This window comes from Dendronephthya gigantea, unplaced genomic scaffold, assembly GCF_004324835.1.
Source record: "Dendronephthya gigantea isolate DGI-Jeju-01 unplaced genomic scaffold, DenGig_1.0 000076F, whole genome shotgun sequence".
Classification (NCBI taxonomy): domain Eukaryota; kingdom Metazoa; phylum Cnidaria; class Anthozoa; order Malacalcyonacea; family Nephtheidae; genus Dendronephthya; species Dendronephthya gigantea.
Window position 1 is genome coordinate 113,813 of NW_021163086.1, and position 13,241 is coordinate 127,053.

The following is a 13,241-nucleotide window of genomic DNA, read 5'->3' on the forward strand; positions in this document are numbered from 1 at the left end:
TTGACAATTTATTAGTATAATAAGTAAAATATAATAAAAAAATCACTCGTGCAGTTGACTACCGGGAAAACTATAAAAACTATATCAATTAATAAAGGCCAATGTTTTGCTAATTTTTCAGCGCCTTTTTAGCACCTTTTCACTACTTGTACTGAATATGCAAACGTCCATGCTTATGATTAAAACTATATATAGATAAAAAAAGGTTGCTGCAGCTACGCCGTAAACCAGATATCGCAGTCATCGGTGTAGACATTTTATTTTTTACTGACGATTTACCCCTGCAATAAATAAAGTTTAAAAAAAACGAGAGAAAATTGTTCGTTCAACAGACTGGCATATTCTATTCGCGTGGCCACAGGCAAAGTCAAATAAAGAACGATTACTTGCATGGGATTTTATCCTAATGACTCCGAGTACTTATCGTCTACACCTTATATGCACATCAGGTTATTTTAACTTATAAGTACAATTTAACTCGACTCGCTGTCGGCAAAATATGAACATGCACTGAACTTTTATGGTTCTGTCGTCTCAATTTGTCCAAAGCTCTGGGTGAATACCGAACTCTTTTCGGTATGGGCGATGAATCTTAACTTGAGGCGTGGAATCGTATGTCCTTAGAAGGTAACGGTTGGGATCAACAGTTTTGAACTTGGAATCTTGCAACCACGCGTTTCTCCTGGCGTTATTCATTTTTTCTCGCTCTAAGGGATGAAAGTTAAGATGATGAATAACTTTGTTGTGTTGCTTTAAATAATACCAAGTACACTATCTTAAGCATGCTTTTCGCATGCCTATAACATCATATCGCATGCAAGGCTATTCTCTATTACCGTCCGCTTCATCCGCGCGGGCGAAGCGGCTTTTGAGAATCTGCATCCCCATGCGACCGTGACCGGTCTGAAAAATAAAGGGTGCTTCGCAGCAAAGCGTTGGAATGGAAAATAACCTTAACGTGAGGCTGATACTCCCGTCTCAATGTTGTTTCCTAACGAGTATATTCATCTCTTAATTGTACCAAAAGTCGTGCAGCAACATCAACATTGTGTAAACCTTCCTCCGGTAGGATTTCAAGTTTTGAAAACCTTCCACAAAATGACGTTACGTCACTGAGTCAAGTGGCAACCAGCATAATGAAATATTTGCTTTGTGGTACATGCATGTGATCATTTAGAGTGTTCAAATTTCTACCTTCCTCACAAACCTCATTCAAAGCAAATCTTCTTCACGGCTGCATGGTACCCGCGTATCCGCAGCTTTTTCGCAACTCTGATTGTGTAGGGGGAGAGGGGTGTGATTTACGACTATGAAACTGTATTCTTGCCCTTTAAAGCCACTGTGAGGTACCTACTTGTAATGATATAATTTCTATTGGTAACCAATGGGATGTTTTGCAATAACAGACTATGTCTAATATTAAAGACAATCATGCATGCATGCAGGATTTTTTGTGACAATGTGCAATAAACCATACGCATTATATACGCAGTATAGCTGTGAAACGTATGCTCCAAACTTTTCGTGATCGTGCATGGTTTTACGGTTGGATTGTTTACCTTCTACTCCGGCGCATTTAAGCCAGCGATGAAGCGAGGGGACAAAAGCAGGCTTACTAGGATGATCAGGCGTCATCTAAAAAGATGCGAGAAATATATCATAATTTATCAATACTTATTAATCAGGATATCAGCTTTGATCAACGAACAAAGGCAAGAATTTCTGATTCAAGCTAGAAAGTTAACTTGATTTCTGTTTTGATAACAATTGCTTTCGTTGTAACCAACCATCGAGAGTGTTTCTTAGGGTGTGGTAATTTTAGGGCGATGTCAAAGGTGCCTTGCTACAGGATACAAAAATTTAAGGGTCTTGGAAAAACAGCTTATATCATTTACCTTAGCGATATGATTACTGTTTCTTCTAGACGAACTTGGGCTAAAGTCTCTTCCTGAGGCAAAGAAAGCATAACGAGAATGGTTGGACATGTATCGAGCGCTAACCAGCCGCTGTCCAACCGGCCACTGACGGTGTGTTATTTTAGCACATGATAAACAGGCATTTCCTGAAATTTATCTATAGCTGTTATTCCAACTTTTGCCTCTCCGGAGTGAAAAAGCAAGAAAAAGTGATTTAACTGATCGTCATGCAATTATAATTTTATTATGTTCAGACATAAGCACATTTCATTTCACAGTGAATTATACAATGTCATCGGAAAACTGATTATCTCGTTAACTTACCATGTTCAGGCACTCCAAAGCTGTTAAAATTAGACTCTTCGTTTGGCCTTAAGGCTTTCCTTAGAACCTAAAATAACAAAAAATACTATTCATGTTTTCGGCAAGCTAAGTATCATGCTGCAGCGCAAACTTTAAGACGGAAGATGGGAAGGAACTATTTCATAAATAAGAAAAACCGGTTTTGATCTTTTAAAAATTCTTCTTAACAAAGTAATTTTCGCCACCTTTACACAAGAGCAGACAAGTAAGAAATCTAAATGAAGAAATCGAGGTTCGATTCATGCACATGCAACGCAACAGATTCACCAAATTTTGATAGACAGAAGAATTAAAGAATCCATATTTTGGAAGAGTAACCAAATACTGTAAAGCATGCAGATAATTTAAAGAATGAAAAAAGTTGACAGACAGTGGCGGAAAATCTACTATAATTTAATTATATAGGGTCCCGATTTTTTTAATAAACATGAAATTTAAGGCGAAGTTTTACTTCCATAGTATTTCTTCAACAGCATCAAAAATTTACAACGGATGATATTTAGATTTGAAATTTTAATCAACCTCAATACATCAACATGCAACAACGCTGCAAATGTGAAAGACAAAAACGCGGAATGTGCTAAAAAGAAGAAAACAGAGACGATAAAGACGTAGAAAAGAACACCAGTCTGTCTGTATTAAAAGCTGACAAATCCGCGGTCCATGCATCATCATGGAGTGGTAAAAACATGAAACAGATCAATCTGAACACGCTCACAAAAAACGTTTTGCATAATCGTCCACCAACCTCTGTGTGCCCATCTCTTTTCAAACGTTGGATGTCCTTCAGACTGTAATACATAGTGCCGTCTGGTACAGGCGCACTATCATATACATATTTTTCTAAACGGAAAATGTCTCAATTAGGATCATGTAAATGATTTCCGTTAAGTTTCACAATTTCGGAGTCTGAAAGATAGGCTATAAAAAGGCTAATTAGTGTAAAAAATGGATTTACTATAGACGTACCGGGCTGAATGGGGTACTCGGAAGACCCCAGAAAATTTAATTACAGGCTTTGAAACAAGTCCGATTTGGCGATTATTAATTTAAATAGTGACGTTTCGTCTTCCGTCTTTTGACATCTTCAGACAAACGGATAAATTAATTAACATGGAAGTCCGACTCATTTGATCCCCTTCACAATAAGGGTTACCTGACGTCCTAAATTTGGCGAGAACAGTTGGGATAATATACTATTAGGTGAATTTGATTGATTTTAAGAAAGAATTGCGTGCGTTAACCAAGGTCGGCATGGAAGTAAATCTGACGGAGGTTTGAAATGAAAACACTTTGAGCAAAGAAGCGAGAAAAAAGATTGAATTTTTATCACAAGTATTACACAAAAATTAAATAACCACACCTTCATAAGGGTTCTGTGGAGGTTTTGGATGTACTGAAGGATATCCTTTTTCTTTGGAAACACGCAAGCGTAAAAACACCCTATTAAAATACATTTGAGAATCTTGATTGAAAAAGATCACAATACGATAATGTTGCATTTCTATAAACTACCCTTTTAAGTACACTACGAATACCCTTTTAGCGAGTGGGCTGGAAATGAAGAAAGAATGAAGTTTACTTTTTGGCAAAAGCACCGCAAACACCCGCACTTGCTTTCCGTAACCACTGATCTCCATATAGCAGCTGAATGCAAAAGTGTGGACAAATCAAACCTAAAGTTGATCGAAAGCTAAATAGACAAAAGTGTTTAACCGCTTGGTCTGACTTTTATAGCCTTAATTCCAGATGCTACTTTATTAAACGTGTTATTTAAGGAACACGTCATTTTGACTAGCTATCAATCAATCCTCGGCCGTGTCCATGATGCAACTGAGTAAAATTTTCATAAAGCCACACAAAGATTTAATACCCGCAATGCCAATGGTACATCATGATACAGATTTGGAAAGGTAGGGCATGTTCACATGAGCCCGGTTATCCGAGATTCAACGAGACATGAAATAATTTTAAAGACATCATAAAATATATAAGTCCTTATGAAACCGAACAAGCATTTGTTACTTTCGTAGTAATGACTGACGTTAATTTGAATTTTAGCTAAACGGATTTATGTGTAAACAGACGCCTAAGAATAAGGTCCGTTCACATGCATACTCGGCTTTATAGCACATTTGGAATCGACAAAATATATATCTATGCAATTAAGTTTATTAAGATGTTACGATTTGACGTATCGTAATACGAAATAGCCTCTCTTTGTGCTCATAAAATAGCAACATCAAAATGAAGTACGAATTAATTTTCCCTGTCCTCAAGAAGTTTAGGGCCAAGTTTAGTGGCCTCAAGATATTTTTGTGCTTAAATATTTAATTTCAATTTTTTAGTCGTTCAAAATGAATATACTACTTTGATATTATACGAAGAAAATAATATTATATGGTTTTACTTTTAACAGTACATATGCATGGTTTTGGTATTCTATTGATGAACGTCATTATGATGTATATGAAGACATTGATTTAAGGAATTTAAAAAATCCTGCACAGATCAGAGGAATATAATTATCAACCCAGCATTCTTTTTCACTAAAAGTTCTTTGTCCTTTATAAGAATCCTCCCCCACAGCTGAGTATCATTGAATTTGAGAGCAAAAGTACTAATTGATAGTACAGTTAAACTTTAATGTATTACAACATGATTGAATAAGCCAATCCAGCATGGAAAAAGCGATGATCATTTGCCACACTACGATTTCATAACAATGGTTTCATTAATCATGCAGACAACGGTATTTTCTCAGGATCGTTCGTTTCACCGGGTTCGTAGGAGATCAAAAAGTTCCTATGTGGCAAAATCATTGCAGCATGACTCTTAAAACGGTACAAAGTTCAATTGCAAAATCATACGATATGACGTATTGAACGAACTGGTGCATTCCAAACATTCCCACATTTGCAAAATTACTAACATTTAATCTCATATTCAGCGAGTTTTTACATTTTTATAGTTTCTGTTCGCTAATATTGGTATAAATGAGAGAAATGCGAGTTTATGTCTTTGAAAACGTCGTTGTAATGCATACCTTAGATTTAAAAGTACAATAATATAATACTTTCATAATTCATATTGATTGGTTCAGTTTGATATAAATCGCTATAGATATTCGATAATTTCAATTTTACTGGTAAATGCATTGACTATGTCAGTGGTGCTTTGATTGGGCTGTCTATATTATATTTTGTGATATGCAATTCGCAAGATACATTCGAGGGTACTCGGAAACCATGCTAAGCACGGATAGATATAATTAGACCAAGGCAAAGTACACTCAAGGCCAAGCAAGAACCATTATTACTTACGCATAATTAATACACCAACATGCAGTTTGGTGACGTGTTTACAGTTACAAACATCACGAAATCGTCGGTGCATTAGCATATCTATGCACTCCTGGTGGCAAAGGTGTAGGTTCGAATGTCATATTTTATGTCTGCAATACACCAATTCGGTGCATTTCAACGGTGGGGAGACTCTCCTATTTTGAATAACGATGTAAACAATGTGAAATATTAAACTTAAAGCAAGGCGGTTGTTTTTGTGCGAATTGGCCATAGTGGGTTTACCCAGAATTTACATACTCTATTTATTCACAAGTAAATTTGACTAATAAATTAATAGGAGGTAGTGGTGTACCTAGCGGGATCACCTGGCCTTGTATACAATTGTTGACGGTTAACGTTGTAAAAAAACATAATATGTTCCTTACGAGTTTCAATTTAACTTTTCAGCTCAACACAACTGTCCTTGTATAAAAGAATCTAGCATAGGATGAATTAGGAATATATGAAGAGCAAACATCGTCAGGACGAAATGTGATAGTGTCTTTTGCAACGGGATTAGCATTAGTACATTAGTAGCGGAAGCAAATTTCGATCATACCTTCTGGCTCATTTCTATTTGCATATACCTTTTTTATACACGTGTATACCCATGCTAACAAATTTTTAGACCACGCAACGTAAACAACGGGGTTCAGCGAATATGTAACTGCGAAGGCTTCTCCTGTGCTTTTGGTAATTTGGAATTCCATCATCTTCTTAACGACCGTTTGTCGAGGAAAATATTTTTGCAGTGTTCTGACACGTCATACGCTTGGATTTGTGTCATACCTGCGCACCGACCCATGCAAAAGCTTAACAACTTTTCAAATCCCTCCGCATGTGCTAATATTCGAAGTGAAGTGCATTCTTCGGCATTTCATCACGCAAAATATAAGCTTTTGAGACCCAGTGGAACACTGCACATCGAAAGGCCCGACAAATCAGAAATGGCGAACAAAGATTACACAAGGAAGATATTGTAGAGCAATAATTGTCAGCGATTATGATAATGAATTTCCTGCAATTGCAAGTATCACATACCTTCATTAAAACGCATCAGTCGGTGCACGAACAAAGACGATAACAGCACTGCTTCTAGACGGGAAGAGCTAAGCAATGTTTCTCGTCCTTTACACCGTAGTTGTGAGCCTCTGTGGTACGGCGCTGTTTGTTTCGTTATTTGCCGCAAGAAAACGAAAACACAAGCGTGATGCGTTTAAGAAGCAAGAGCGAAGCGATTTCTCTAGTGAAGGCACGAAGTGGAACAACAATCAGCACGAATATCATGTGGAGAAATTTTACGAGACAGGCTTGACAGGCTCGCATGAATATCACGGAGGTTATTTGAATTTCGGCTACTGGGATGATGGCAACGAGGACTACGTTAAAGCGAGCGAGGCACTTCTTTCCCAAGTCGCAGATCCTGTGAATCTTAACGAGAAAAGCCGGCTTTTGGATGTTGCTAACGGCATGGGTGCACAGGACATTTTTTTCCACAAGAAGTATAAACCCGAACACATCGATATGATTGACGTAACGTTGAGTCATCATTTGATCTGCAAGAAACGTATTAAAGAACACGGCCTAACTGACCGCCTCGTAGCTCACTACGGTAGCGCAACCAACCTTCCATTCTCCGATAATTCTTTCACTCACGTTTTCTCAGTAGAGGGTGGCGTCCACTACAGAACGCGAAACGACTTCCTGAGAGAAGCCTACCGCGTTCTCGAGCCAAACGGCTGGCTGTCTCAAGCAGATTATGCAAACCCAAGGCTTTCTAAGAATTGGATTGAGCGCAACATGTCTCTCCTTTGCGCCTATTTGTGGAATATGCCGAAGGAGAATGCTCAGACGTGCGAAGGAATCAAAGAGTGCATGGAGAAAGCTGGTTTTGTCGACGTCGTCGTCAAAGACGTTGGGGAGTTCTGCATTCCTGGCTATTATAAGGAGTCAACGCGTCCAGAGACCCTCGCCGAGCTGAGCAAAGTACGAGGCTGGTTTGCGACGTACGTGAGTGGGCGAATTATTGATGAGCTCATACGGTATGTTTACAACCATGATATATTAACCGAAATCATCGCATACGGTAGAAAACCTTCGTCGGAGTAGCAATGCTTAGATAAAACGCTGCGTGCATGTACAGTTTTAGAAGTGCATTTTACTTGAAAGACACGATAATTAATGTTAAAACATTCAGGACAATATGATTACGGTAATCGCATGATATTATACTTGTGACGTAAACTAAATGTTTGAAATGATAATGGTACGTATAATTGTAGCTATTATTCGCGCAAATTACTTGGCAAGCGAGCGTAAATTTCTATATGAAGAAAGTTGTTAGCTTTTAAACGGCACGTTTTTCCTACTATGCATGCGGGTAAATAATTAACGAACTAGTGTTCAATGATAAAACTTCCTAAAAATTGTTAATTGCAATGTTGGCTTATAAGTGATTTTTTTATTCTTTCCTACCTGACAGAGGTGAAAAATTACGACCATTGCGATGTTTCAGTTATATGAATAAACAAAAAAGTTACGCTTGCCTCCAAGTGTTTGCCCAAATAAGCTTAGCTATATTACGTTTGTGTACTCTTTTTGAGAGGTCTCGCATGATAAATCATCTTTATATTCGCGTGGATTTTTTGCGACGCCCACTCCCTGAGTCTGTTTACGGTATTTTAACTCCCGCTGATCTGGAGTAACCAATTCGTATATCAATTGAATTTTTTGCCCATATATTATATGTACAATTAGCAAAATGAGTATGATACATGCATGAGGCGTAGTGTATGTTAGTCTTAGTTGCTGTGTTGTTTAAAATATGTGAAATCGGAATGGGGCGTCTAAATATAAATTGCACACAATGTCTTGATATAAATTATTCATTCTGTTAAAATAAATGAAGTGTTTTGTCTGTAAAGACTTAATTGCATTGCATGATTGCACGACTTTGTCGCCTAAAACTGTATTAAACTTCTATTTTTTTGAATTTGTGGAAATACTACGTGAATTTAGTCTTGCAGAGCTTGTAGTGTTTTCACAAACAAACGTACAAAATTACTATTATCGCCCATTTAATGTTATCGCGATGCAAAATTCAAACTGACTTATTAAGATCTCTATATTGTTGTGTTTCGGCGCGCGTTCGTAAACCTTCTGTTCTTCATGCCTTCGTTGGAATAGCTGTTTTTCATGCTGCCTGGATATAATTAGAAATAGTTTTGTTTTCAAGTAAGGACAGGATTATACAGAATATGAATGTATTCCGAATTTTTAATAAGAAATAATATCATAAAATACTGATAAAGCCAATTTTGTTTCCACTTTACCAATTTTTTGTACTGTAAAGATAAAAGTTTATTCGTTATTCATTGTTGAGTTGGCTGCATACGTTTTTCGATTGAGTAGGCCAAAGTTACGTTAAATTTTATAAGATAAGATCAGATTGTATGACTGCATGGGTTAACCATTGCACAACCTTTGTTATCGCACAACCTTTCGCATGTAAATCAGTCAAGTTTTAATAGACCACTTTTATAGGTCAGCAACTCTTGACTTCTTCAATTACCGACTTGCACGTAGAGGATTAAACTATTATTTTTGGTGCTATCGCACTAAACAGGTCTCTACATGACATTAAGGATTGTCACAACGTGTAGCCTTTGGGTGCAAGCTGCCAATGCAAAATTTTGGTCACGACAACATCATTTAACCAACTGACCAACGAACGTGTGCCGTTTTAATTGCATGATTCAGTACGTGCCATTGTGAAGCATGGCTCCACGTTTTGGCAGGCTGACAAGTGAAGTGGGGCCTGCATCCCTCCCCCAACTTTTGAGCCGCTCTGGGGTCGGGCGACTGCATATAGTCAGCATGTCTCAGGAAGAAATTCTATTTTTTATTAGCATATCTCCGGCGTAAATTATCGACTATTCTAACATCGCGTTCGCAATCATTGAGGCTGTGTGCACACGAGCGTCGTTTTCGAGCGTTTTCAAAATCTTTTTGTCCAGTCGATAACCCTTACGGTCACACGATCCAAGGAGAAATACGCTTGATGTGTTAATTAAATTAAATAGACCTTTTCGGTAATTACGTCACAACATTTTAACTTCACGTTTTAAATTTAGAACCACCTTATTAATGAAATGGATTTCAAGTTTTACCCTCACGAGACACGTGCAAAGATGCAAAACATCCTTCTTCAACACATGCATGAAAAATATTTTTTGTTTCGACCAATAAATTTGGAAATTAGTCATAACACAAGAACGAGGCTGGGGTGCGAATCAAGACCGCGAGCCTCGTTCCCGCGTTATGGTCAAAATGAAAAATTATCTTTAATGCACGGGTTATAGAAGAATGTTTTGCATCTCTGCACATAGCTTGTCAGAGTAAGGCTTTATTAAATCCATCTCATTGAAGGTGGTTCCAAATTTAAAACGATAACGTTGTGACGTAATTACTGAAAAGGTCTATTTGCCTCAACTTCTATTTCAAATTAATTATCGATGTTTGAAACCGTTTTGGAATGGAAACAAAAATGAAAACGCTCGAAAACGTTATCGTGTTCATATATGTGTACGAACTGATGTGTACAGCTGACTTCAAACCATAAAAAGCCGAACGTTTGAGCTTTTACTTCTTTTTTTGGAGGGGGGAATCTACCCGCAAGTGCGGGCTCGGGTGATGTATTTCGGCGGGAAATTTCACCAATCACGAGGTTTCGTGATCTGTGTTTTAAAGGCAAGCATGTGTGCGTTGACTGCGTTCACTGCGTTGACGTTGTGCAAAATACAAAGATAGCGAAGTGGAATACACATTTCTAAAGTTTTCAGCGCGTGACTTGAAGATATCAATGCTCAGAAGAACTCAGTGTACATTACCAGTTCTTATCTTATCTATCAAGGTTTTTAAACAAAGACAAAGTACTGGACTTCCTTATGGTTACCGAGTTGAGGTAGGTATTTTCTCTGTATTAGATTACTAATTCAGGTCAGAAATTTGACCTATTTTAATTTCAAGCACCTAAGTAATTAGTATAAACAGCAATATCGTTTTCCTATGTTTTGTATTGTTTTTATGAAGTGGTTAGTGATTAGGATTCGTATTTGAAAAGATTCCTATAATTATTGTCTTTCAGTATTGTTGATTGCAACAAAGTAATCTTTGAACCTGTTTCTATAAATTTAAAGGTTGCTAGCTTTGGAAGGGTATTATAGTGCTTAATCAAAGAGTGTTTCCAGTTTCAAAGAATTTCCAGAGATACTTATATACACACAATTCACAAAAGTTTTGTGATAAAGCTCAGTGGATATACAACAAATTTATATGCCAAGTTCAATCTGAGGTTTTTTTTTGTTTTTTTTTATAAATAAGAAGGCAACATGAATTACCACTTGTGAGCTATTTTGTATTTACGTACTGCAAATCATATAATTTGCAGCTTTTGAATACAAAAATATATTTTTGGTGGTGCAAACATAATCAATTATAGAAGCTAGAGGCAGCACTAGAATCTTAATTGGGGGGAGGGCATATATTTTTATATCTGTCTTATCCCTGACTGATTTCTTTTGTACGCTATTGTTCCTTTGACATATGGCTATGGCCCTGTTAAGTGATTTGACAGTTTGACTACAATTATACAAGCAATGAAGCAAATTATAATTGAATCAAGATGTATATTTATAAATTATTTTTAAAACTGTTTTAAAACTTAATTTAGATCTAGAGTGACAAATTGTTGCAATTTGCTTTGTTTTTAAAATACACAAGAATCAGCAATAAGCCAATATTACAATAATTATCATTTTATATAAGTAATTTAATTTTTCACCAATATCCTGTCTATAGCTCTAATCCAATCTCAGCAAAATTAACAGAGGAAACCTTTGCAGCAGATTTGCTCAAAAATTTTTGTAGGAATTTTTATTTTATATCTAAATTATAAATTAATTATAGACTGTTTTGTGCAAACATTAGACTCACATTAGACTGGAGTATTTTATCATCACAGTGATTAAGTGGCCTTTGAAAAAAATTAAGTCAGTCACCTAAGGGGAACCTGATGGTTCAGGGACTATTATAGCTCTGACTTCTTTTAATTCACCTGATGATGAATCACATACCCTATTGCACACAAAATAGATCGTTTTAGATATTTTAAGAAAGGAAATATACCTATTTGCAAGCATGAAGCACTCAATTGCCAAAATTAAACCATCACCTCTTTCACCCTACCCCCCTTCAAGCTTGAGCCTCTTCCACTGTTTCTGCCACCCCACCAGATTTTCTCTTAGTTTTCTCTAACTATAATATACCAAATTGTTTATGCAGCCAATGTTTAAAATCTACACTACATACAACACCATGGCTGCACTGTGAATAAATTAGGATTTGTGAGCATCCCAAGAAAATAAAACCAAAACAATGCACATAATTTGTGACACTTACCCAGGTGGATGTGGATTATTTCGTCTTGTTGGCGATGTTGGTCGAGATTTGGTAGGTCTATCGAGTTGTTTAAAGTCATGCTGTCGTGAATATGTCGAATGCCAGTCGTGAACACTCTTAACAGCAGGTTTGCCAGGATCTTCCCATGCTGCCAGCCATGTGAGACGCGACTCGCTGCGGATGTTCTTCATTTCTATCTCGGTCAACTTGCGTTGATTGTACTTTTGTCCGGTGAGATCATCGTCAACCGTCCTGGCTCGGACGTGTTTAAGTGAATATCCTGGGTTCACTAAAATGTGTGTCATTTCATCATTTAGGTGAACAAGCTGAAACTTTTCGTATTATGTTTGTATATAAGCGACTTATACATACGGTTGCCATATCACACGATTAGACATAACATTTCTTAACGCTTAGCAACGATGCAAAGTCCCTCCCACAAAATGGAGATTGCCAAAAAGACCAAAAAAGTCGACAAAACTACCACAAAAAAGTTGATTGCGCTAGGACTGTGCACAGACAAACATATTAAGTGGAGTATCCGCCAGATAGGTTGAACGGGCTTTGTATACTATACTATAACAACAGTGAACGGAATTTGCATGCTCATAGCATAATATTAGCATTACTATCGATTAATTTCAGGATTTAGGAAAGTACAATCACACTGTTGATAGCTTCAGTCAAACAATGAACATTTATGAACTAATATATTTTTACTTGAATGTTGAAAAAAGTTCTACACAAAAGTGCAGAAATATAGAACGCGTTCCTGGTAATCCTGCGAATTCATCATGCGAAAAGATCAAAGACAAAGATAAAAATTAGACCAGCAAATTATTTATTTAAATTCTTTATAGAAGAAAAAAAATCGCCAGAGAAATGCCAAAGGAAATTTGCTCTTATATACCATGAGAAAGTGGCGCAAACAATGCAGCAAAACATGCCTAAATTTTGCACCGCTAGTGCTGTACTGTAGTATAGATTAAGATGCTTTTGTTCAAAACACTTTTAAAGACACTTCATTTCCCCCCTCTCTTTTAATAAAGCAATAAGAAAAATCGCCTTTTTAGATGTTCAATTTTCTATCAATTTAAGATTTGCAAAGAGGTTTTCCCTTCCTCTCCATACAGAATAAAATTAACAAAAATTATCACTA

The 13,241-nt window shown here is 36.8% G+C and overlaps 1 protein-coding gene across 1 annotated transcript; it reads right to left on the bottom strand.

Moving 5' to 3' along the window:
- Positions 1-6: 6 nt before the first annotated feature.
- Positions 7-12,456, bottom strand: LOC114531961. The gene is made up of 7 exons (XM_028553556.1): positions 12,083-12,456; positions 3,643-3,722; positions 3,028-3,122; positions 2,241-2,307; positions 1,896-1,948; positions 1,560-1,635; positions 7-707 (listed from the first exon to the last, which is right to left on the bottom strand). Exons 1-7 carry the CDS (start codon positions 12,385-12,387, stop codon positions 535-537), a joined length of 849 nt encoding a protein of 282 aa, XP_028409357.1. The 5' UTR covers positions 12,388-12,456; the 3' UTR covers positions 7-534.
- Positions 12,457-13,241: the final 785 nt, after the last annotated feature.

Excerpts from the sequence above, each read along its gene's own strand:
- LOC114531961 (XM_028553556.1), bottom strand. The coding sequence starts at position 12,387 with ATGACACACATTTTAGTGAACCCAGGATATTCACTTAAACACGTCCGA. Across the intron at positions 1,949-2,240 it reads CTTTGGAGTGCCTGAACATG|GAAGAGACTTTAGCCCAAGT; the intron begins GTAAGTTAACGA and ends TCTTTGCCTCAG. Across the intron at positions 708-1,559 it reads TAAATGCGCCGGAGTAGAAG|AGCGAGAAAAAATGAATAAC; the intron begins GTAAACAATCCA and ends TTCATCCCTTAG.